At 38.7% G+C, this 27,374-nt stretch overlaps 1 protein-coding gene across 6 annotated transcripts in view; it reads left to right on the forward strand.

The window, feature by feature from the left end:
* GPHN (gephyrin) overlaps positions 1-27,374 on the forward strand; it is a gene marked incomplete at both ends in the record, with an annotated part of 292,255 nt that overhangs the window by 75,029 nt on the left and 189,852 nt on the right. For all 6 annotated transcript variants that reach the window (XM_080346039.1, XM_080346043.1, XM_080346040.1 and 3 more), the window contains one exon: positions 12,867-12,945. In XM_080346039.1, coding sequence (XP_080202165.1) covers positions 12,867-12,945 — 79 coding nt within the window. The remainder of the gene's footprint in view (positions 1-12,866; positions 12,946-27,374) is intronic.

A 27,374-nucleotide genomic window follows, 5' to 3' on the forward strand; every position in this document is an offset into this window, starting at 1 on the left:
ATTCATTCAGTTTCCCATCCACTCAACAGTCCATTTGAAAGGAAGTTTATTAATAGTGCAGATCTCAGAACACACTCTAAAAAGGGAAAGAAAAAGGTTGACAGAGAAGGGTTTTCTTCTTTCCCAATTAAAATAACATTGATACTCATTCCCATCTTTATAATCTTGGAATCGCTGGTTTAAAACACCACAGCTCAAAGGCTTCAATGAGAACAAAAGTCACTCTGTAATGACAGAACACTAAACTTTTCAATGGCATGTATCATTTGCATCTATTTTTGTTGGCCATGTGTGAACCATGAAGATCACTAATGGTGCAGTAAATAATACTACTAATAATAACCCTGTCATTCTCATTGCTCTCTTCCTCTTCATTGTTAATCAAGCAGGGAGGACCCAGAGCAAATAAAGAAAACTAGTACATGTGTGACCTGGAGTTTCAGGAGGATTGCAAGTACATGTTATTCTTGATAGTGCTGTAAGAATGGCAAGAAATGAGCCCAGGCTGTGGATCATAACCTCATTAGCCTTCCTAACTGAGGTGGTCACACACACACAGACCAAGTGTGTCAGAGCCTGCAGCACCAAGTGCCACAGCACGCCAGCAGCCAGAGCCGCCAGGGCCGCTGACTCAGGCAGAACGGCTCTGGTTGCTGGGAATACTGTCTCCAGGGGCTCCATTGACAGGAACCTCCCAATATTCTGCTTCTGCTCAGTTTGTCTCGTTCCCAGGAGCGTTGCCTTGGCTGGGTGTGCAGGGCATGTTACAAATGTGGTGACTGCTGGCTTTCTTTTGAGCTGCAAGAAATTTGAACATTTGTTCATATGGGCTGTCATTCTCCTACAGATGCCAGAATGTCTTGGTGTGGTCCTGACAGCTGATTGATTGATTTAATTCATTGCCTGTGTAAGCAAACATACGAGAGATGACAGGCTGTTTGGGTTTTGAAGACTTCTCCCATTTTGTTGCTTGCTGTGGGCTTGGAGTTAAATGTTGTTAAAGATGTGAAACTGGCCAAGAGAGGAAACTAATAGTTAAGAGTGAGCAGTCAAATATAAGCTTGACAAGGTCATCTCCAGAGTATGTATTTTTTTTTTCTGTTCAGGGGAAAGAATAGTTTATTTATTCACATTACACAAACAGGGACCAGCGGTAAGGTAACAACATTTGTACATTGCACAACATTTGTACATTGCGAAGGTGTTTAGAAATAGAAATGACTGTGAGTCTCTGAAAAACAAAGTAAGGTAGGTAAGTGAGCAACATGATCATGACAAAAGTCATGTTTAGGTAGCTAAATCAAACAGGAGAAATAATCTAGGCTACTAATTCTAATTTGATTGTGACTAATAAGGAATGCAGTTTTGAGCATGGCTAAAACACGGTAGCTCGAAAATAATACAGTACAGCTAGAAAGTGAGGAGTGTTTAAACACATAGAGTTTATTCTTGATAGTGCTGTAAGAATGGCAAGGAATGAACCCACTATCAAGTTATGTGTTTAAATACATAGAGGAACATTCAGAGGAGGAAACATAGGAACCTCTTTGAGGGTTGTACAGGGCTAGCACACACTCCTTTTTACTGTCTCATACTTTGAACTGAGAACCTACAATTAAAGCAGGCAGATTTTAAGCTAATACAATGAATTGCATAAAACTTATTTTATTTTGACCCAGTAATCAGGACCTGAAATCAAGGACTGGCAATTGCAACCTTGAATGTTGCAATTCAGTAAGTAAACATCAGCAAAGGTACAAAATTGTAAAGCTTATTCCTGTTATAAATTTTTAGCATATTTTTAGTCTCCCTAATTTTCTGTATGTCAGGTTTGATGCAGCATATGTTTTGAGTGTTATATGAAGCATGACTTCTAGTACTCTGGAATAATTTGAGATTGTAATTTTAATAATTAGTTGAATGAGTGAGTGAGTGGGCGGTTAAGCTATGAAACAACTTTTAAACTGATTTTCAGGTTTCTCACAGCTGAGATAACTGTGTTCCAACTATTTAAAGATTTTTCAGGATCCCTCCCAGTTGGAAGAAATGAGAAGAGACATTGGTTCATGTTTTCAATGTTTATTCATAACCATTAGGAACAGATACATGGAAACAAATCGATAATGGGATGAAGGGGTCAGTGTCAGTTATAGGAACTAGTTCACTGAAAAATGGTCAGCTCCAGAGCTGTATAGAATAAGAACGATAATGTTAGAATCAACAAAAGATTGGGAAAAAGTTAAAAATCTTTTATTTTTCTTTGAGTTACAGATTAGGGTTAAGGAATATATCTGTGTTTCTCTTAGAGTTCTTTGTTTGATAAAATACAGGCTTCCTGGTGAGAGATCCGAGATCTTCCCTTCCCGTGGCACCTGTGTGCGGCTTGCACCACTGAGATCTTCACCACTGCCACCAGTAGAGACAGAAGTGAACTAACTATGAACAATCTCCAAAATGTTTTTTAGAACCTGCACTTTTCTCTGTAGGGTTTGATATCAGCACTTGTTCAGGGATTAATGTAGCTGGATCTCTGATCTGTTCCAGAATGGCAGCTCAGTGTTCTGGAAAGACCTGTGGTACATTGCCAGATCATCATGAAGAAACGCAGCTTCCCACTGCTTGTGGTAGTTGTGGAGCCCTGAGAAGCCAACAAAAATCTGAAACAGTTTGACTAGATCAGCTCTGTGTGAATGTGAAGCTCTTTGAAGAGCTTGAGGGTACTTCAGATACCTTTATGCCACTGCAAATCTGAGCTAATAAACTCTGCCATGGCTGAATTGGCATAGAGTAAAGTTAAGTTTGGTGTGTCTGTCTCCATGTTGTCTGACCTCAGCTCAGGTAGTGGAATTAGAGCGTATTAAGTCAGTGATTGGCTTTTAATATTAATATATGTGCCTCAGTGCTAGTCCTGTTGTATTCAAGCTGGTGCTGGTGGTGCTCATGTGGGGTCTCTGCCTTTTGATCTGCATTTAGCAGGGCTCATCGGTTCAAACTGAGCTCTTGCCAGTTGAGTAAATCCATATGTAGTGCTGCATCTTGGGCAAGGAGGACCTGCCAGAAACAGTAGTTGCTTTTTAAACAGGCTGTAGGATTTTTCTTTATGCACCTTGGTTTTGACTGCTTCTGCTATTTTTTTATTTTTCTAGTTAGAGTTGAATATTTCTTCTCAAAGTGTTTCTATTTCAAAACAGTGTATTTTGTATTGCCACTTGTTTCAAGGAGGCTTAACAGTACTAGTACAAAAGATATTTAAAGAAAATACTTACATTTTGGACAAAGAGGAATTGTCCTATTTTTTAAGGTTCATTGCAGGCACTTTTGATAATACTGTTTTCTCACTTCCATAAAGAATTTTGCCATAAAGAATTCACCTTCAGGGAATTGAAAAATTCACCTTCAGTGAATTGAAATTCATAAACATATGGTTATAATTTACTTCGTAGAATCTAGATTTGGAGAAAAGTATTTAATGTAAAATAGTTAAATACTGTTTAGATGGTAATGTATTTATACTAAATATACAATTATTTTAATTAAATTTTATTTTAACCTATATCCTTATTTTACATTATCAAATTATATTTACTTGTTTAAAGATTTAATCTTCTAATGATTCAAGAGAATAGTTTAGAGATTCCTTTGTATGAATGGATATCCTTATACCAAGTAAGTAGATAGCTACAACTCAATGTTGATCTCACCATCTTCTCATCGGCTCTGTTACTGGAAAAAATAATGCCATTTATCAGTCAGTGTGGTGTTTGCAGAGCCTCAGTTTAGAGCTTTGCATATAGAGCTGTGCTAGATAAAGTGTTATCGTGTAATTGTTTACAGGAGACTCTTCTGTTCCAGGTGATTTGTTAGGCATGCAAACCAAAAGGAGCAGCTACACCAGACTGGGCCCATGTGCTAATTTTGCCTAGGAAATAAAGGAGGGAAGTTCTTTTTCTTCAAGACATCTGGCTCTGTGCTCTGATCCTGGATCTCCTCCAGCTCCATGCCTTGACTTTGTATTTCTCTTGCCCCTTCTTGTAGTCTAAAATTCACACTCTCCTTCGTTGAAAGTCCCGCAGTGTATGGTTGTATCTCTGGAGTCAGGGAGGGCATCTTCTCAAACCAGAGATACAACAACTAGGGGAATCCTCAAGCGTGGAGTTGTCACTTTCTGCTATGGGAGAGTTTTAGGTACTTTGGGTGTTAGACAGTGACCTGAATAACACTGAGCAAAGGAGCTTTCCTTTTTTCCTGTGTCTTTACTATGTGTTTTTGAGGTGACTTCTTTTACCAGAATTGGCAGACTCTGCAGAAAATACCTCATTACCTGATTTCTGGGGTCTGGGGCTGTATGAGCCACAGACAGAGGGCAGACAGGCTGCTGAGGCCTGTGGATTGCTCCTGGAGAACTATCAAAGTGTCAGCAGCTCTGTGTGCATTTAACTGTGCTGCAGTGCAAAGAGGGGTGTAGCTGCGTGCTGTCCGGTGAAGTGGGGTTCTTAAATCCTGGGATTAATTAACCATGCACACCTGGGCTCAAAGGTCCACAATAAGGTATTTGTGTTTCGGGGACAGAGGAAACGAGAGGTCACTGGAGTGCTTTAGATAATAAACGCAGTTTTTACAGATAGAATGTGTCGTTAGGAAAATGGAGTGTACTTCTTGTGATGCTTGTGTTTCTTCATCAAGCTGCCAGATAAGCTGTGAAATGTGTTGGTATCTAGCACAGGCATACTTTGTCAAACTTAGAAGTGCACCTAGCTGAGATTGATTGTAGACTTGGTCATTGTACATTGCAACCAAGAGTCCATGTAAGATGTTAAACTGGGCCTATATAAGATGCTGTGAATTATTTCAAAAGTTGTGAGCTAAGAAACTAAACATGTTGTTTTCCTGAACTAAATAAAATACAGGAAAACTAAGATTGGAATAAGAGCTTTATTTTTTTAGAGTAATGGAAAAAACTCTGACATCCCCTAAAGAAATAAGCAAAGCTGAAAATCAAGACCGCCTTGTAAAGACCACCCTTTAAAGGACTGTTTCTCAGCACCTGCTGTTAATACAGCTATTCTAACCTGTGGTAGAGCTAATAATTTCTGAGAAGTCTAAAAGAAAGTATTACTCTTCAAAATACTTAGCTTTTTGTTGTTGTTTTGAACTCTTCTCTTCTCTTAGATGTGTTTACCTTCTATATTTTTTCTTCTCATTCTGAAATTTTTTATGGTTTTACAGTGGAAGGATGGGCAACAAAATGTTCTTATTGGAAGTACATGTTGGGAAAAAAACAACCAACCAAAACAAACAAAAAAAAAACCAAACAAACCACCAAAACCACCAACTTGTTTATTTCCGATGAAACATAATTAGAGTCCAAAGGAAACATTCAGGCATTTTGTGTTTGTATCTTCAAGGAATTTGATTTTTTTTATTGGGTACAAATAATTAGAAGTATTTATAGTGCAACATAAAGATTTCAGTGTTTTTATTGGCTTGATGTTATTCTTCTGAAGTTCACCTGATCACTGCAGTGATCATGCTGACAGTGTGATGGAGTCGAAATTCAGGCTTGTTAGAATATTAGATTAAAATCCAGTACAGAATTTGTAGCCTAGGGCCACACAAATATTGTAAAATTTAGATGATAGATCATTTGAAAGAGGCATAACCCACTAGACTAATGGATACATGGAAGAAAATGGCTCATTTAATTGCTGTTAGAAAATGTGAGAAACCTCGGGGGGGTTTAGAAGTTCATAGTGTTCAGAGAAGCTCTAACATAAATTTTACAGCATTAGTAACTGTGGCACAAAGGGCCTCCTGACCTCAAGAACAATTTCTGTGTCATTTCATCTATTCTTAAATCCGTCGAACCAGCCTGTGCACTTTCCTTGCCCTCACTGTTCCTACAAAAGATGATTTGTGAGGTTTCACCCCTCTAGCTCTTGGAAAATTTGCTCTCTATTTCTTATGATTTTCTCAGTTATTTTTCTTGTGTAACATTACTCTTTATCTCTTCTTCCTCTGTTTTGCTGGAGTATTTATATAGACACACCAACTGCAACCATCTAATGCTTTCTTTTTGCTAAGCTAATCAAGAAAGCTCTTTTTACCTCCTCTGAGATGTCTTACCTTATCATTGCAGTAGCCCTCCTTTGCATCTGGCTTACAGGTGGCATTACTGTGTTCCTGTGTTTCCTGGAAAAAAAAAATAAATCATAGATTTGTATGTCTGACTTGTATTTCTGGTGTATGATCACCCTGTTTTTCACTAGGTCACCTGAACCTTTCTCTTCTCCTGTCTTTCCAGTGGATTACTCCTTTTTTAATAGTAGTACTACTTTGTCAGTCTTTGAGGATACCATTCTGGCACTTTGTAGCACTTCATCTAAAGGGAAGGGGAGAGAAGACTTGCTCTGCTCTGAGGTCTTGTAGAGTAAGAAATCGCTATGGGACATTCTTAAAGGTGAATATTGAATTTTGTTATCCTGAAAAAACGTAGTTAGAATTTCCCTATATTTTAGTATATGACAAGAGCTGTGGGAAAACCAAAGCAGAGGACAGAAACATTCGTCAGGTGTGAGGGGTAGATGTGTACAGGGAGTGAAACTAATCACTTCAGGCCTGTATTTAAAATCTACAGAGTTGCAGTTGACAGGTTGTCTGCTGTGTCAACCTTTACCCCATCAGAGAAAACAGGGACAAATACATTGCACTGGTGGTTACTCATGCAACAGAGAAAGTGCAAGAACGTTCTTGCTTGGTGAGTGAGAAAGAGCTGACTTGCGGGATTTTGGTGAATTGGAATAAAATAAATGTGTTCTTGTTGTCTGCTGAGAATTTATACCTGGGAGTGAATTATAATACGTGAATTGAAATTACAGCTGCTCTTGATACTGTGACTAGTTCTGAATGTCCAATGAAAAGAAATTTGATTAAGTTGAAGTTACTGGTTTACTCTTTTACTTCCAACATGTTACTGTCAACAGTGTGCTTACTTTGATCTGCCGACTTCATCCAATAGCTTGTAGAAGCAGTCTTTGTCTTCCTTTGCTTTCCTATCAGATTTTCACATTAATTCTCACAATAAAAATTCCTGTCAGTGAAGGCATTGTGTAACTTGTTCCAAACTGTTGCACCTTGGCCTCTATTTCAAAGGTAAAAGGGGATATGAGCTCAGTGAAGTGATCAGCAGCTTCTCAGCTGCTTTCACTTTTCTGAAACTGTTCATGATATGTTCTTTGGCACTAGAAATTAAGTAGGTAAATGGAAAGGATACAACACTGACTTAAAAAGGCCATGCTTATTCTTAGAATGCAATTCTTTGTTCTTGTAGGGTAAAAATATCATTTGCATGTGGACTTATATGGAAAGTATTAACCATCTCTGATACCTCTACATCTTAATTTCACTAGCACAATGTTTTGAACTGATTAGTCTTACTTTTCACTAATTTAATGAGTTTTACACATAAAAAAAGAAAAAATACAATCCATACAAAAGTGAGACTCCTTTCTTCATTAGGTTATTTTAGCTTTGTAAATGCTTCACTTAAATAAAATGTTGTGCTACCTTTTTTTTTTTATAGCTCTCAGGTCAGAATATGTGAACCTCTGGAGGGGGTGTTATGTGTTCTGTCGCCTGACCCTGCTCACACCTAAGCAAATCTTTTGAGTTCTGTTTGTGTGTGTGCTGTAAATACTGCTGTGCTTTAACTCAGTTTTTAAAGGTGTTTTCACTGTGACATGTTTGCCCAGATACAGCACAACCTATTAGTAACTATGTTAAAGGTGATGCAATACTCTCACGGTTAAACAATTGTGGGTTAAAACTGAAACTGTTGCCATTTTATAGTTTCATCTTTTATATCCCTTTTTAGCAGAAGGAAGTTTAAAATAGAAATGAAAAGAGAAGGAAACTTGAAAATTTGATGTACATCAATGCCTTGCAGTTTTGGGAATGGTTGTTAGATTTTTCTGCCTAGGGAAAACAAGGCTTGCATCATCACAAGACAGATAATGTCATCCTTCAGTCTTATAGTTGGTCTTTCAGGTCCCCCATTTTAAACTTGCTTAACCCACATATGAAAAAATAGTGATGACAGGATAATGGAAAAGTAACTGCAGTGTAACAGAGAAGTTTTAAGGATATTGCTATCTGTAAATTAAGTGAAAATCAGCAGCCAAAGAGGAGACTCAGATTATTACCCCCACAGAAGAGAGAGCAGATTGGTGTTGACTGGTGCTTTCCCATGCGTGGCTTTGTATTAGATTTAGCTCCCTTCCCTGTGTGGATATCGAAGGGAATTTGGACTTGTGACAGTGAGTAGCATTTTGGGTACAATGTCACAAGCTCTTAGGAAACCAGCCTGCATTATTTCTACTAGTCACAGACAACATATTTTCTTAGCAGTAAAAAACATTTGCAATTTGCCTGCAGACTAGTAATTCCTTTTGTGTAAATATGTCAGAGTCATCTGTGTGCAGATATGCAAATAGTGTAAGTGCTTTTCTTAGAATTCATTTGCTGTGTTCTGTAGTAGATCTGGTGAAGGTGCTACAAGATTTCTGTAATATGCCATCTGTTCTGTGTTTTTCTGGTTGACATGCAGTCACTTGAAAAATATGGCAATAGTGGAGAAAAGAGGCAGGTTATTTATCTCTGATGTTACTGTTCATGGAACAGGCAAAATACCTTAAAACCTTTTTAATAGTAAGAGAATCAATCATGAAGATTCTGGTACTGTCCCATTCCTTTGCCTTCTTTAAAATATGCCTATAGGACAGGAATTCTGTGAGATGTTTTGAGGTCTGAAAAAAAATTTGCTACCTTCTTATATCCTAAAACCTAAGCTTCCTTAGCAATGTTTGTTACGTCTTGAAGTCAGCAATATATACAATTGATTGTGTTTTTTCTAAAGCACATGATATGAAAATGACCGTTAACAGGTGTAAAAGTGCTTTGAACAAAAGAAGTCTTTTGTTTACTGGGAATACACTGGGTGGGAAAAAAAGACTGACAGTTTTAAAGGGCTATATTGTTCTCGAATTGCACCATATTAAAAAAAAAATAAGGGTAAAGTTCACAACAGACTATATTCTGCCTCCACTTGAAGAAATTATTAGTTTACCTTCAGACCTGAAAAATCTCTACTTCTCATTTTGGAAATCAACAAGCTAATAATCCATTTTCTTTCAGTATGGCTTCATTTAAAACTCTGTTAAAGCAAGCAAACAAAAAAAATCATATGGACAGATTTAGAAGTTCATAAATGCCAAGTGGGAAGACTTCACAACTGTTGTAAACTGGATGTTTGTACATTAGAGTGTGAATTTCAGATGAAATTGTGCATGCTGCATAATTGACAGGTGAGAACAATATACCTTTATTGGCTTCCCATCTCTGTTACTTCCTAGGTATAAGACTAGACAGGGGTCAAAACACAACATCAGGAGCTGAAAGTAGGACAAATGTTGGAAGAACTGGAGCTATTGCTAAAACCTCTTCACTTTTGATGCATGTAGCAGTAGGAGTGGGTTCAGTCTATGCCCATATTTGTGCCAGTATTTAATTTCTTAAAAAACATTTCTGGTACCTTATGGGCTGTCATTGTATGTACAATACTGCATGGAGCAAATGTGTTTTAGGGAGCTTTTTTTGTTGCGATTCTTCATGTCTATGAGGAAGTATATGTGAGGGTGTAATATAGATCAGAGACTCAGCCACTTGGTGTGTATGTGGAGGGGAGCAGCTAACAGTTCTGTCTCTCCATAAACCACACAGCCAACACTGCTTAAGATACCAGCTTTTATAAACTTAAGGGAGGTGAAAAAAAATTTTGAAGCAAGACAATAAAACCCTGCATGGGGAAGTGTGTTCTTATAGATGACCTATGCAAAAGTCTCCCTTGTCTGTGCTTTAAAGGCAAGAAGTTTGGCACAGCCTTTGCATCACAGCTAGAAATTGTGCTACATACTCAAAGTTTTCTTCTGCCTTTTCTTCCCTCAAACTTTAAAGCACCATTGATTATCCTGACATTTCTGCCATATCATCAAACATAGTTTCATTCTATGTCCTGTTTAAAATAAATAGCTCACATTTCAATCAGAGTATAAGATTTTAAAAAATACATGCAGTGTTGATTTATGGCTTTTTAAGCTGTGAAGAGCGTACGTACCTACTCCTCCTCCTTGCTTCCACCCCATGTTTGCTGCTGAATATTTGTTTTCTTTCCTGGGCTGGAGTGTCCAAGGCTGTGCCTGCGTGCAGGTCAGTGCACTGTGCCGAAGCTTTCTCGTAAGAGTCTTATTCGAGCCTATTCCTCTGAATTATTTCCTCTCATTGGAAGCTCTCCTGTTGCTATTAATGCTAGTAATTTAATTGGCAATTAAATGTTAATTTTCAGAAATTTTATTTTGGTGAATATTAACTAAATTGTTGGAATTCTTGGTTATTAAAACTGTGTTTGAAATTTTCTGCATCTATGTGAGGTATCTGTGGTGCCTATTTTGGGTTAGAACCGTAACCTAAGAAGAGGCTTACTTGCCAGCCTGCAGCTTCCCAGTGTTTTGACTCTCCTACAATTATAAAAAACCACGATGAGATGAGGACGATACCTTTTTCAAATTTGTAGGTACTTGACGGATGTTGAGTTACTCTTTTTAGCGAAAGCTTGTGTTGCCCAGCTCTGCTAACGGGAGGGAAGGTTTCCAGTTTTCAACTTCGTAAAAAGGGTATTGTAAGATTAAAGTTATGTTGAGACAAGTAAGACAAAGGCAGTCTCTGGCAAATTTAGGCTTTCATTTAAAACATTTATTTCAAACACATTTTATCTTAATAAATGTATGAGTTAAACAGGCAAATAATGGCCAGTTTTACTGAAAATAATTATACTGTCATTTTTCATTTTCCCTTTTAAAAAGTTTTAGAATAGTCACAATAGTTTCATCAGTTATAATGTTGATTACTTTTGATGAGGAGCTTGGAGAAGAAAATAGAAAAAATACAGCTGATGAAGATTAAATATTTAATACTGAAGAGATGTTTGATTTGTCAGTAGTGAAAAGCATTATCAACCATCATTTTTATTTATGATGTGTGATGTTGGCATAGGAGTTACATTGATACTTCACTAGTGTAGGATTTATGACAAGACAGTAGGTAAAATGTTCTGTTTGCTGTTTTGTTGCCAAACTTGACAAGAGGCAAATACAAACTATCAAATATCAATTTAGCTGGGATTTTTTTTCTCCTGTGAGATCTAGAGAGTAGGTTCTTTGCGAGTCTGCTGATCTTGGAATTGTTCCTTTAGCTTGGGAGTTAGAGACTTTGTAAATCCAAAGGTCTTGTGTTCAGTGCAAAAGATGTGCGTGGAAATGAAGCATTTCTGAAGGCCCGGGGTGCTCAGGGTGAGCTGCCCCTGGCGAGGTAGGTAGCTTGTGTGAACTCAGTGTTGTTAAATTTCAGTTTAGTACTGAGATGATGATTAATTGCATTGGGAGGAACAAGCCTGGAGTTCTGGATTTTGTTAGCACAAGTAGCTCCTGTTTAAACTAAAGATCCATGGCAAGTCCCTCAAAGAACAGAGGCTCCGTGTGACACAGGGCCTGGCTTGCAGGGACCGCCTGTGAGGAGCAACTGTGAGGGAGTGTTTTCAGAGACAGCAAATAAGAGAAGCTGAGGATGTTGACTGCTTTTTGCAGGGTGAGGTGCAAAGTGGGCAAATGTCTTAAAGTTTGACACTGTTGGCTGTCAGGCTTGGTGTGAGAGCCGGGGCCTGTACCTGTTCCGTCAGCTGCCCCGGCCCCTTCTTCTGGGGCTGCATTTTCTAGTACTTGTCTTTCCCAGCTGACTAACAGCCTGCACGCTCATGAGATGTGTTGGCAACAAGGGATTCTAGTAGAAATGTTTTGCAGTTTTGTGGTGTGTTAGGTAGGTCTGTCACAGTATGTATTGTAATCTGTGAAGATAACATATTTGGGGAATGATTTGCATGGTGATGCCCTTCAGTACTTATAGATGTAAATTCAAGAGTGTCTTGCATTTAGAGAGAAGTTTGCTGTAGTCAGAAATAACTTTAACTCCTTTGAAATGATGCCTTTTTTTTTTTTTTTAAGCATTTGTGCCACTACTTTTTTTCCACCTCTCAAATTGACTGTGGTGTTGTTTAAGAGCAATGAGCCCACTTGTGGGACTGGGGTACATGTGCTGAGAAAATTAGCCAAGATAATGGATGTGGAGTTTCTGGTTGAAATCATGCCCTTTATTTTTTTTTTTAATGAAGTGAAGAAAACAAAAGCACAATAATACTCTTCTAAACTTCTGTGAAATTTACTGTGTTGTGATTTCAGTTATTACAGTAACTAGCTGCTTTACATACACTTCATAAGCTCTTTGAAAAAATTTTTGCTCTTGTTCATTTTCGCTGTTGCTCATGTTAAACACCTTTGCTAACCCATGACCAACCCTGAACTTAAATACATAGTAACTCTCTCTGTTTCTGGTTAGGGAAAGAATACTGACCAATGCATGATTAGATTCTGCTGTTAAGTGCATGGATATATCTGTGTGTACCTGTGCATACAGTGTGTTTGAGGTTTCCTCCTGCAGCCATGGTGGGGGAGAGTTAATAAGGACACCAGCTGAAGCTGGTTGTCTCCATGTGATCTGTGGTACAGTGTTTAGCACTTTCCATCGAGTTGATGTATTTTAAAATGAGGTGAAACCTCACTGAAAATCAGACTTTCCAATATGAAAGTTCAAATTTACCCAATACCAAAAGCATATCCTGTTAATCACAAGAACTGCATTCTGTTCTTAAATTTCCACCTCTTTTGTTTCTGTTTTTGTTTTAATTTTATTTCTATTTTTTTTAGTGAGTGACAGTTGCTTCAGGAACCTTGCCGAGGATCGTAGTGGGATAAACCTTAAAGATCTGGTCCAAGACCCTTCTTTGTGAGTATTTGGCTCTTATTGCTAAGCAAAGAAAAGCTTCTTCATGATATCCTTTGAGTAGTTTTGTAATTATATAAAACAGTAGTATGATGAAGTACACTTAGTGCCTTGCAGACAAATATTATTAAAACCACATTGGTTTTGACCTACTTCTGCCCATGAACTGACATCCCGTGAGCACATACAGTAAAGGATACAAGAGGGTTACATCAGAGGTAACAGCTTGTGCATGCTGGTATTTCTGTGAAGGAGTTGTATGCACAATGTCACCCCTCTTTGTTTAAGGTGGAACTGCATATAAATTAGGAGATTACTGGATAATTCTGTTATTGTCAGTTATCTTAACATGTAGAATCCTTTTCCTTGTATCTGATTTTGTACAGCTGATATTTATTACTTCTGCTACTGCCAGTTTTAATTCAAGTATATCAGCAGGTGATCTAATGGTTGACTCATGAAAGACCTAGTGGTCTTCAGCTCAGCGTTTTATTTTCCTTTAAAATGAAATTCAACCTCATGAGCTCTGAGCCAGACTTGAAACTGTATCAAACCTCTTTTTTCATAGTACTCTCTGAAAATGTTCTTGCTAGTGTGCACAAGTGTACCACTTGTTATGATGGAAGGGAAACAGGGCAGAAATTCCCATTTTTTTAATGCAAATTATAGTGCATTCCACAGTGGGTCATAACAACATGAACCTTTACACTGGCAGAGCCCATTTTTCAGTATTGGTTATGAAGTAGTGGAAAATAAGGTATATATGACATCTGATTTTAGTTACAGGAGATTTTTAATAGTGAAGTAGATGGAGAATTTATTTTGTCATGTTGCTAAAGGTTAATGATATACGTGAATTCTTGGGAATACATGATAATGTATGCATGCATTCTTGGGAAATTTTTACCTAATGTTTGTAATATTTGATAATTTATGCTTCTGAAATGATAGAGGTACAGGGGACAAGTATAATTGTTGGTTGAGATTCACAGAATGAATGCAATAGGTAAATTTTTAATAATTACTATCCAAGTGTTGAAGTCAAGGCTATTTCAAAGGTCTTAATTTTCAACCAAAATTTGCCTTTTGAATGGTTTTATGCGTGTGGTTTTTTGTATGTGTATTTTTTGTTTGTTTGTTTTTGAAGAGGTGTTTGTTTTGTTTTGGGGTTTTTTAATTATTTGTTTTTTAGAATTGGGGGGGGGCAGGTCTTGAGCTGCAGGTATGCTTATGTGTGCTACACATAGTTTTGGTTTGTACCTCTGGAGTTTACTTTCAGAAAGGATTATTTGCCTTTCTTGTAGAATGATAATTTTCTTTCTGTTTACCAAAAGTGATGAAATCTTCTAGTTTCCTTCCCTGACCATAGCTTACATAAAGAAGATTGTAATAACTTACTGTAATGTGCAAAAAATAAGTTTAAAAAAAGGATTTCTATTGCTTATAGCACAAGCAGCATAAATGACTGCAGTATAACCGTTTTTTATCACTTTGAAAGATTGAATAGTCTCAGAGCATCTGTTAGGTCTCAAGGACTGTTCATGACACTTCTATTGTATGACAGATTATAGTGCCAGACAAGTTGTCTTCTTCCTGCTCAGTGATAGGAGAGTGTGGACTCTGTTTTGTCTCTCCAAATTCATAATCGTGCAGTTTTACAGCTGAGTGCCTATTAAGAGTTCTTGCAAAATGTGTAAGAGTGTGAGTGAATCTCCAAAACGAAGAAATGATCTAAGGCAATATTGTTCAGCCCAGCCTTTTGTAAGTGACTCTAAGGTCCCATGGTGTTTGAATTCTTTATTGCTCAAAGAGAAATGCAAAGGACCGCATGGGGCCAAAGCATGAAAGTGCCAGTCAAAGAAATGTTTTCACCTTTTTTGAAATAAGAATAAAGTTTACTTAAAATCTTTAGAGTATTTGGCAAAGATTTCAGCTATGATATCTACAATAGCAAAATAGCATTGGTTCATCCTCTTACCAGTTTAATATTTACGGTTTAGGATTTCATTGGTGCTCATTTGCTCTGACTGTAGACAACTGCCTCTTTTCTTTTTAATCTAGTATCAGATACTAACATCAGATTTACATAAAAAATTCAGGTGCTTTCTCTGCTAATGGCTCTGTCACTCTGAAGGTTTACAGGGCATTTTTAATGTGTGACACTAATAAAATAGGTTAACAAAGAGAGTGTAAGAGATTGTAGGCTCATTAACATATAAATAGATAATCAGTGTATACTTCTAATGGGAATTCGCATTACTAGTACATGATGGGTTAGCAGCAGAGGTAGAAATACAGCATAATACGCCAAGAGGATAGTATAAAAAAAGAGTTTAAGTGGTTTTAGATTAGGATGGTTTGATTCATCGTGTAAAATGCATTTTGAATAGAGTCCCTTTCTTATGAGACTTGGCTACTTTGTATAGTTTTCTAAGCTATGTTGGCATCACCCCTGTTGTTTGGCACGCTTAGCTCCATCGCAGACAATTTCTCTAGCTGTTCTCGAACAGATCCATGTCTTTCCTGTGCTGACGGCTCCAGAGCTGGACACAGGACTCCAGGTGGGGTCTCACCAGAGCAGAGCAGAGGGGCAGAATCACCTCCCATGCTGCCTTTGATGCAGCCCAGGGTACATTTGGCCTTCTGGGCTGCAAGTGCACATTGCTGGGTCATGTTCAATCTTTCGTCCACCAGTACCCCCAAGTCCTTCTTGGCAGAGCTGCTCTCAATCCCTTCAGCCCCCAGCCTGTATTGGTACCAGAGGTTAACCTGACTCAGGTGCAGGACCTTGCAGTTGGCCTGGTTGGACCTCATGACCGCTTCTAGAGCTTGTCGAAGTCCGTCTGGATGGCATCTCGTCCCTCAGGCATGTCAACTATGCCACTCAGCTTGGTGTCATCTGCAAACTTGCGAAGGGTGCACTTGATCCCACTGTCTATGTCATTGATAGAGGAAGTATTGTAGTTCATTCTTCCAAGGTTTTGTTTATCATTTGAGAATCAGTAGCATATTCTGTCTTGCTGAAGGTACAAATCCCACATTATGATGATAGCAGTTCTCTTCCTGCCCTCTTTGTGCAGCCTTTCTAGTTTTTCAGTGTCTGTGACAATATATGAATGTCATGCCTGTTTCTTCTATTTAACTGCCAGTCTCAGTAATACAGCATAGAGAGGAAGCCTGTCTTCTCTAATCCTGTCTGCTTTTATGTTGTTTTGCAGCAGCATTCTATTGGGAGTTCATGCTCAGTTGTTTGTCTGTTACTTGACTGTATTAGCATGTTTTACCTAATAGGCCTGGCTCACAAAAATACTTTCCTTACTTCTCGTGTCTATGTTAGTGAGCTCATCTTTAAGTGTCAAGTGATTTCATCAGGTGAAAGGATGATGTCAGGATGATGGCAGGACTCACTGTGGTAGTCCAGAATACTCTGTTAGGCAGAGGAGCGATACTGAGGTGGAACGGAAAGTGCAACTTATTTTAAGTTTGGCATCTAATGAAAAGGTGTACTTGGGAAATCTGACACGTACCTAAAGTAATTAATGATGATGATTCTTATCTAATAAGCACTCTTAAAGTTCATTTAAATAGAATTTGCCTCTTGCTATTGTGATGGTTTCTGATCGGTCTAGGAGAATGAGTGAGACAAGCTTTAATGTGCTTCAGCTGCAAGCAGGGTTTGCATATGCCTGAAAATATTGTATTTACCTTCCCTTTGAGATAGTGAGAACGTGCTCACCTTAAGTAGCCAAGTTTTCTCCTTGGGCCAGTTTCCCCACTTGGCTTCTCCATATTTCAACCTTACTCCATCAAATGTATCGCAGAGATTGTTCTGTAGTTCATGTGCCAAATAGTTTTTACCTCCAGTTATATGAACCAGTCTCTAAATGTTTTCTACAGACATTTTGTGAGGGGTTCTCTGTTTAGACATACTGATTATCTGAGGGAAATCTACTTCTCAGCTTTGTTAAAGACCTTCTTTATTACTTGTGTTTCAAGAAAAGAATTTTCTCAACATACAAGATTCCATGTCAATTTGTAGCAAAAATTGCTAATATTCCATGTATTTTTCTTTGACTGTTTAGACTTAATGACTTAAATCTATAGGAACAACTTCATCTGTCTGAAGCAAAACCTTAGCAGTAGTCTGTAGCAGAGCAGAACATAAGAAAATGTCTGTCTTAAGCACTTAGTAAATTTCAGCTCTCATAATTTATCTCCTGGCCCAAAGAAGTCTCCTGTAACCTCTTTAGAGACCAAGGTGTTGAAGCAGCTCCTGATGCTCCAGTCGCCGGAGTGAACTGGGACCAGTATAACCAGTTTAGCCCCCTCCTGCCATGTGTCCCCCCTTACCCTGAGGAAGGTGGCTTGAGGGTCTTGGTGTCATTTGTCTGCCCCCCGCCCTGTCACCGTGGTGTGAATAAAAGTGGTTGCGATGTGTGTGTCTCCCCCCCAGAAATTTTTTTTTGGGGGAATGACCTATTACTGAGCAGCGTAGGGGAAAGAGACCTGGGGGTTGTGGTGGACAGCAGGATGACCATGAGCCACCACTGTGCCCTTGTGGCCAAGAAGGCCAATGTCATCCTGGGGTGTGTTAGAAGGGGCGTAGTTAGTAGGTCGAGAGAGGTTCTCCTTCCCCTCTACTCTCCCTGGTGAGACCACATCTGGAATATTGTGTCCAGTTTTGGGCCCCTCAGTTCCAGAAGGACAGGGAACTGCTGGAGAGAGTCCAGAGCAGGGCAACAAAGATGATGGAGTGGAGCATCTCCCTTATGAGGAAAGGCTGATGGAGCTAAGTCTCTTTAGCTTGGAGAAGAGGAGACTGAGGGGTGACCTTACTAATGTTTACAAATATATAAAGGGTGAGTGTCAGGAGGGTGGAGCCAGACTCTTCTCGGTGACAGCCAATGATAGGACAAGGGGTAATGGGTGCAAACTGGAACACAAGAGGTTCCACTTAAATTTGAGAAGAAACTTCTCAGTGAGGGTAACAGAGCACTGGAACAGGCTGCCCAGGGGGGTTGTGGAGTCTCCTACTCTGGAGACATTCAAAACCCGCCTGGACACATTCCTGTGTATCCTCATCTAAGTGTTCCTGCTCCGGCAGGGGGGATTGGACTACATGAACTTTCGAGGTCCCTTCCAATCCCTAACATTCTGTGATTCTGTGTAAAGCTCTTTGTCAGCATTGTCTACCAGTAGTAGTTATATTCAGTACTTGTCTTCTCTGATACTACAGTTTCCAGATTCTTAGAAGGCATTTTCTTCCTTTTGCTCCTGCAATGCCCTGTGGTAGCCTGCGATTAAGAGATGTATGAGCTGATCAAGTAACTGGAAAAGTTGGTCTGGAAGTGGAGGCTGTGCAGCCCCAGTGCTGTGTCTGGGCTGAGAAGTGATGCTGAGGGGAAAGGGTTGTTTGCTTGCGTGGCAGCTGCAGTTTGGCTGCTCCATCTGGCTTTTCCATTCTGGTACTAGTTTCAGAGTTAGTTCTAGTACTCTAAAGTGCAGGGCTGCAGTGCTTGAAGTTTGTTAGGCAGGAACCTCCATATAATCGTGTTCAGGGAACTTCTGTACTTATGGGATCTAAAACTGGGGATCTAAAACTTGTTATTAGGAAGTTTTGAATTTAATGCATTTGAACTGCACTCTTTTGTGGGGAGGTATAAAGAAATGTACAGATGTTTGTTTTCCCTAGCTGTTCTGGAAATAAGAGCTAAAAGAGGATATATGATGTTTGTTGGAACAAGAAGCATCCTCATTGGTTGTAGCAATTTACTAGATCATTTTCAGGGTTAAAGTTTATTATTTTTACTAGCTGTACTTAAACTTTCATGTATAAGTGAAAATGCTAGAAAATATTTCTTAAAAGCCTCTAAAGAAAAGCTGTATACTTTTTCTCTGTTTTACTATGTTTACTATCTGATGTCTGGAAAGAAATATGAAGGACACATGTTGGGGAATTGTGATAAAGTTTCAATCTAGACACTTTCACAAAACTTATTAGAAGTTGGTTTTATGTATGTTTTAAACATTGACTTAAAAGTATCCACTCTGCTTGTCCCTTAGAATCCATGCCAATTTATTTTTCCAGTTGCAATTTTTAAATCCCTTTGTCTAAATACCTTACAATCTTCAATAGTACAAGAAAGAGCATTAATACAAAGAAGTAATTGATACTTCTCACCAGCAGGCAGATGTTTAGCCAGTTCCTGGATAGCCAGGCTTCAGCACACAGAAGCTCAGGAAGACAAATGCCACAACCATTGATGTTACCTCCTTTTCTCCTCTCCCTGAGCTTCTGCTGCTGAGCACAATGTTCTAGTAGGGAATATCCCTTTGGTCAGTCCAGGTCAGCAGTGCTGGCTCTGTCCCCTGCCAGCTCTTTGCCCAGTCCCAGCCTACTTGCTGGACTGATAGAGGAGAAGAGTAGGCCTTGGTGCCATGCAAGCACTGTTCAGCCAGGGTTGAAACATTGGTGTGTCATCAACACTGTTTTACTCACAAATCCCAAACACAACAACACACCAGCTGCTATGAAGAAAGTTAACTCCATCCCAGCCAGATGCAGTACACATACAAGGAATATTACAATTCTGTTTTTCTTTTGCGTTTGGAAGGAAAGTAGACAAGACTCCTGGGTGTCTGGTTGTACTCGGGACCAGACCAAAGTGACTTCTTACAGAAGAAGCAGGAAGAATGAGTATGTACCAAGTACTATCACAGTCTCAGAACTGATTATCAGACTTTTTTTCTGTAATCATTCACGCTAACACTTGATAAGGATAGATTGGAGTAGAATGTAAAGTGTTCATTTGCTTTTGAATTTAATGCTATAGCAGCCCAGCTTCCTGGCCAACATTCCATTGGTTTAAATCACAGTCCAAGATCTTTTTTTAAAGCTTCATGTATAATGGTAGGGCGTTCGTTGAGAGATTGTGCTGCACATCTCTGGCTTTGCTTTTTGTCTTCTCATGCAACCCAAATCCACCACAGCTTCTAATTGTACTCTATAGTCTAACCTTAGTGACCTTATCTTGCCTTTCTTGATCCTCTCATTTCAAGCTTCTTTTGGAGGTGTCTTTTTGTTGCATTTGCCATTTTCATCAGCTTTCTACTCTCTGAGATTCTGTGACACTCAGAACTGAGACAGCCTCTTCTAAGTCCATTTTGCCACCTCCAGGCTTCATCCAAAACTCATCTAACCTGACTCTTCACCTTACCTGATTCATCGTGACTCCAGTCTTTATTTTGTTTATATCCAGATCTTTTCTGGGTATTTAGGGGGACTGTCTTCTCAGTGTCTAGATATTGGAAAGAAAAATATCGCGTGCGTCTACAGAAGAGAGATGGTCCACTGCTGATCTTAGGTTAACCTAAGATCTGAGAAGATCCTCTTAATACTCAGCAGTGTATTAAGTGTATTTCTGTATTCTCAGAAAAGAAAATAACAAATGAGGACTTGCTAAAAAAATCAAGAACAAAACAGAAGACGTATTTATATGACTGTATAAAACTGGGATGTGCTTACATCCCGATTACCGTATTAACTTCTAAAAGGGGAAGGGTATGGATCGTAAGATAAAGCAAAGATTTGGAACAGCTTCCACACAAAGATATATTAAATGGACTAGAACTTTTCAGTTTAACTGAGAAACAGCGTATGGTGGAAGTACACAGAATGAACAGCATTTAAAAACAACACAGAGACAATTATTCACTGTTTTTCATGGATCAGAAATTGTGACAGGAAAAAATTCAGCCAGCAGGTTTAAAATGTATAAAAGTACATACTTATTCAAGTGTAGCAGAACTGAATGTTTCATAATTGATGTAACATCGTGTGGAAGCCTGGAGTATAAATGATAGATATAAAAACCGGAATTAGACTGATGGACTTGCTACAGCTTTTAAAGCTGATGATCTGCATGCAGCATCTGGGTCAGCAAAGCTCCTGAACTGAAGATGGCAAGAGGCAGTAAGTGTGTACTGGTGACAAATCTTGCTCCCTGTCATCTGTTTATTCCCTAAGCATTTGTTTCTTAACACCAGAAAACCATACTGGGTGGTGTGGACCTTTAGATTGAGCCGGTATAACAATTATTATATACTTCTTTCAGGAAATGTAGTTTCATAAATAGTGGAGCACATATGAACTTGAAACATTTTTCCATGGGGTCAGCAAACATTTGTCCTTCAAAGCAGAGTGGGCTTTCCTGACATGGTCTAATTTACATTTGGAACTTCCAGTAATGGAAGAACAAAAGCCTCTCAACACAAGGGTGGTAATAATTTATTATGTTATTTCTCTTGTCTAATCTCACTATTAAAAATGACTAGACACTCTTCTGAAATGCTCTTTCTTCTGAAAATCAATTGTGAGCTGACCCCCGGACATGAGTGCTTTTGTAGGAAAGGATACATTTTGTCAAAGCTATGAATACATTGAAAAGTGCCTTGTTTAGAGAAGACTTCTATGAAATTTGTGTACTTATTTGCAGTATAAGTTAGCAAGGGAAACAAATAATGTGCTACTGAAAGATTATAATATAATACAGCACCTAGCTTCAGGTGTAAAGGAAGCCTTTGCCTCACATCTTAGGAATTATTCTGACAATGAGATACAGGAAATTGCTACCCAGAGGTGTTTTCATGCTTTTATGCAATACTACTCACTATATTTAAATTCTAGATTGCTTTGTTAATTAGAAAGAATTGTCCTGCTGTCACTTGTTCTGGAGGACTCTTTAAAATATCTTTCTTTTTAGCACTGTACAGCAAAAATCTATACAGATGGTAGCTGAAGAGGGAAGAAATGTAGTTATGCCACAATAATTCGAATGTTGTTTTCATGTACACTTTTTTCACCTTCTTTCATTATAACTTGAATTTTACCATGGATTCTTCATTTATGCTTTTCCACTTTATCCATTTTAGCATATAAACATCACAAGAGCATAACCAGGACGTAAGTATATTTTCTATGTGTGATGACAGCCTTGAAGTTCGAAACTGACATATCAAGGGGTCAAATATTACCTCAAGTGATTTTCCACAGACAGCTATTTCAAAGAAACGCAGTTATACTACAACAGTAGATGCTTCCCTTTACACCCTTACTAATTCTATTTTAAGCTTTTGCTTTTTCTTTAGCTGCAGTATCTCTCTTCTTACGTCCAATTTCATCCTCTTCATTGTATTCCAATAGACATTTTTATTCTAATAAAATTATATTTTCTATTGGTTATCTGGTTTCAGGTATGAGACTGTATCTCATCTATTAAGTGATTTTTGGTTGGAAATACAGGATGTCTGTTTAATTTGTTATTGGTGTCATTTTCAGATAGGTTTTAGAAAATACAGGATGCTCTGGAGTGTCATTTGACTGACATGATTGAATTACTTACTTTAATATGTATTTTTTTATTATCTTTTTCTCCCTCAACTCCTCTTCATTCAGTGAGTTTCTCTCATAGTCACAAGCATTCTGCACAGTTAATGTTCTCTGTAGCTCAGTACAGTATGTGGAAATGCTACGTAGCAAGTGTTCAACTACAGAGTAGATGATGGCAGGACTGTTAAATGTAGAAATGCAAAACTAGAATGTCTCTTCTCCATTTTAACAAGGCATAGTTCATTTGTTATTTTATTTTTTTTTTTTTAATAGATTATTACTGATTAAGTAGTTGGTTTTAGTCTACTATGTTCCGTTTTTCCAAAAGGGGCACTAAAGTTTACAGATATACTTCTAAAGTAAAGAAATTTTTGGTGGATCCTTTCCTTTTTTTCTGCTAACATAAAACCACTTTTGTAAAAGCCTGGACAGCCATTCACTAAACAGTTGAATAATCTAGGAAATAAATTAATGTGTAATTTTCTTTTCATTTTCATATACAGATAAAGAGAATATAGGGCAATGTGACTGGGAGATTTTTGCCGCAGTGGTTTTGGGATGGTTGCACGAGTCAGGACTGAGAAGTGGCGTGTGGTGCCACGAGCAGCTGTTGTGTCTGTTTTGTGCCCGGAGCTGTAGCTGTACCCATATTGTCTGCATTTCCTTCAGGAAACTCTGGATTGTGCCTACTCTACTGCATTTGCAATTAGAGAACAAGATTTGAATAAATTTAACTCAATTTATTGTAACAGTTTTATACAGTTTAGAACCTCATTTTCATCTAAACCTGCATTAATTTAAGGGGAAAATTAGAGGCTTCAGGAGTATCATCCTGTCATATTGCAGATTTCTGTTGCAGAGTACAAACTGTTAAGAAAAATTTAATAATGTATTTGAGTTTTTGGGAATCTTGAAACATTAAAACTCCAAGATCAGTTTCCACAGAAAAGCCAGGCAATTGTCATCCCGAGCGGCAGCCATCCAGCCCTCCCCTTACACAAGTGCATCATTTTGGTTTTGTGTGTACAAGCAGCTGCAAACTTTGCTTTCCACCAACCTACAATAAATAAACACCCCTACCCAAAACCCATCTAAAATGCTTCTCAGAATCTTTACTTTCAAAACTGGCAGTATAAAACTGACATTATAGTTATAATAAAATATTGTAAATTTATTAGGAAGTTAATTGTGCTATATTCAAACAGTGTATTTGGTGTACAGCGGCTTTAAAATGCATTATCTCAGGCTCTTTCAGCATTGACTCCCCTCTGAAAATGGGAATTTGCCAGAAAAATGCAAAGAAATACAGTTAATAATTTTTTTTACGTATATATATAGATAGATATTATGTTTTATATACATATATGTATACACACACCTCTTCTTAGCTTAAGAATGAATACTGCCTGCCATGCGTCTTGGGCAGGCACATTTCAAGGGCTGTTCTGCATATAAGGAGATGAAGGAACACACTTGACAGACTGATTCATATTTTTAACAGTATGCTCTGTATTGTTTCTCAGATGCTAGCAATGTTAAAAATAGATCTTCAAGAAAGGAATTTGTGACTAAAAGCTAAGGAAGAATTAAAGTTTACGATTGTGTTCAAGTAGATGGAGTATCTGTGTAGTCAATTGTTTGCCAATGCTTATGGGCATTAGTGCTATATGAAGTAGTAAAGATTCAGATATTTCAGAACAATTTTATATTTTAAACTCTAGTATTTTGCATTTATTATACAGATAATTCAATTTTATATTGTGAAAAAATTTTGTGAAGTATGTTTTTAAGAAATCAAAACTGAGGAAGCTTCTCTTCTTTTTGCTAAAGTTTCAGGCACAGTGAGAAGTCTGCCTGCTTCTGCCTGCATGCTTGAGCAGAACATTTTGAAGATACTCAAGTGAAACAAAAATACCCCCAAGTTTTTTGAACCTAGTAGAAAAATATATTATCAGCTCGAGGTTTTGCTTAGAAATTCCAGTAAGAGCATTGCATTCCATGTTTAGGAGACTTTTTTCTTCTTCTTCCTTCAGGAGTTCTTGTCCTGTCTTCTCCTGTTCATACTTTAGACTCCAGCCAGCACTGTAGCCCTTGCACTCTCAAGTCTTTTAATCTCTTCAGCCGATTTATTGTTTGTGCTAAACAACAGGGTTTGATTATGTTTTTGGTGTGTTTTGTTTTGTTTGCTTGTGAATGCTTACCATACTCAGGAGCCCTTACACAAGATAGAATTTTCTTTCAACCCTTTTTTCCAGTCACTAGTTTTTATTGTCTTTGATTTGGTACTGTTATTTACATTGTTTAAATGAGGGAACAAATGTTATGCGAACAGTGCGATGACTGCAGCATGTACAGATATACACAAGATCGTTTTAAAATACTGATAGTAATTATGTAGTTACAATCACCAAAAGCTTAGTGTAGACTGAATGAATATCCGTTTTTTTAGGAAGGTTTTGTCAGAGCATTTGATTTCAGTCTCAGTGTGGCTGCACTGTCACCAGTATCCAAGCTTTTTGTTAGCTCATCAGCTTGGATATTTCTGCATAGCTTAATACACTGACATATTGTGAGGGGATAGAAGTAATCTGTGGCAAAGCCAGCAGGCTAGATGTACTTAAAAATGTGTTTTTCTTTCTATTTCTCTAATGCAGCAAAGACTTATCTTAAAATTTGTTTCAGTGGCATCTTTAGCTGAAGATTGCAATCACTTTTTTTTCCCCAAAGAACCAGTTTGTGCTTCCATTTCTAATGAGATCTTGATACTCTCTAACTTCAGATGAGTTAGAACTGTTTCTGTCTAAAACCTCATTTTCCATGGAAAGACAGGCTAGTGAGAGCTGCCCGCCCTTATTAAATGAGAGTTCCTTATTTTATTGGAGGGATCTTTCTTCTTAGCTTTTCTTTCTGTCTCCCCCTCAGTGTTCCTCTTCATTTGAGGCAGTGGTGTGTGCATACAGAGCCTTCTCAAGACCATGAACTTTTGGTGCTGCTCTGGCATTACAGAGTGGTGGTTTCTTTGTTCTTTCTGTTCTTCTGTACCACACAGGACACAGGTTATCAGCTACCTTAATAGCCAGCTTTTGTGTCACCCTGTGCTCGGCAATGCTGTTCCGATGGTTTATAAAAGCCCTATGTTGGAATCATCATTGGGGAAGCAAGAAGAGATCACTGAAACTTCAGTAATAATTTATCAAAAGTTATTCAGGCACTCTTCAAGGGCAAGTTTTCACAGAATCACAGAATGTCAGGGATTGGAAGGGACCTCAAAAGATGAACTAGTCCAGTCCCCCTGCCAGAGCAGAAACACTTAGATGAGGTTATCCAGGAAGGCATCCAGTCAGGTCTTGAATGCTCCCAGAGTAGGGGACTCCACAACCCCTCTGGGCAGCCTGTTCCAGTGCTCTGTCACCCTCACTGAGAAGAAGTTTCTTCTCAATTTTAAGTGGAACCTCTTGTGTTCCACTTTGAACTCATTACCCCTCGTCCTATCATTGATTGTCACTGAGAAGAGCCTGGCTCCATCCTCGTGGCACTCACCCTTTATATATTTGTAAACATTAACAAGGTCACCCCTCAGTCTCCTCCTCTCCAAGCTAAAGAGACCCAGCTCCCTCAGCCTTTCCTCATAAGGGAGATGCTCCACTCCTTTAATCATCTTTGTTGTCCTGCACTGGACTATCTCCAGCCAGTTCCCTGTCCTTCATGAACTGAGGAGCCCAGAACTGGACACAAGATTCTGAATGTGGTCTTACCAGGGCAGAGTAGAGGTGGAGAAGCTCTCTCGATCTACTAACCACCGCCCTTCTAATACACCCCAGGATGCCATTGGCCTTCTTGGCCACAAGGGCACAGTGCTGGCTCATGGTCATCCTGCTGCCCACCAGGAACCCCAGGTCCCTTTCCCCTCCACTGCTCTCTAATAGGTCATTGCCCAACTTATACTGGAACCTGGGGTTGTTCCTGCCCAGATGCAGGACTCTACACTTGCCCTTGTTATATTTCATTAAATTTTTCCCTGCCCAACTCTCCAGCCTGTCCAGGTCTCTAGATGGCAGCACAGCCTTCTGGTGTGTCAGCCACTCCTCCCATCTTGGTGTCATCAGCAAACTTGCTGACAGTGCACTCTATTCCCAAATAATCGATGAATATATTGAATAGTACTGGTTCCAGTACCAACCCTTGAGGCACTCCACTAGATACAGGCCTCCAACTGGACTCCGCCCTATTGACCACGACTGTCTGGCTTCTTTCCTTCAGCCAGTTCAGAGCCCACCTCACTACCCAATCATCCAGACCACACTCCCTCAGTTTAGCTGTGAGGATACTGTGGGAGACTGTGTCAAATGCTTTACTGAAGTCAAGGTAGACCACATCCACTACTAAGTTTTGAAACTTAATGCATTTGGACAAGAACTGTGACTGCAAGGATATTCACAAAGAAGCAGACATTCATAGTTTCTACAATTACAGTGTAACAAAGCAATATATGTTTCTTAAGGCAAGGGAATGTTAAGTAATGGGAAAGGTCAGACCACAGACAGATTTATGACGAGGAGGTTTGTATACCTTTGGCTGCTTCCAGAAGTTATGTCCTTCCTTCAGCAAAGTGGGACTCTGTGCTGTTACATGTCCTTTTGTATGTCAGCAAAAGCTGCTCTTGAGGAAAGACTTGATCAGAAAATCTTTTGATGTTCTGGAACAGGAGTGAATGATCAAATAATACATTAATGTATCTTCACTATTCAGATTTTACAGCTGCTTCTGTTGCTGCTTCATTTTGAAACACGTAAAAGAAAATACTAGCTGAAGGTATTGATCATTAGCCTGGTGGTGTTACTGTGTTCAGCTCAGCAGTGGGTCACTTCTTTTCCTTCTTTTGAGGGTGCTCTTGTACAAATCTAATGGGAGAAAATAAGCCACCTCCTGCAGTAGTAAGGTACAGGAGGAAAATCTCACAATCACTGGAGAGAAGGATTTACTGTATGTTCTTCAGCCTTGAGAAGAGGAAGATGAAGGTTGAAGGGTTTTGTGCTGGGCACTG

This window comes from Nesoenas mayeri (assembly GCF_963082525.1).
Source record: "Nesoenas mayeri genome assembly, chromosome: 5".
NCBI lineage: Eukaryota > Metazoa > Chordata > Aves > Columbiformes > Columbidae > Nesoenas > Nesoenas mayeri.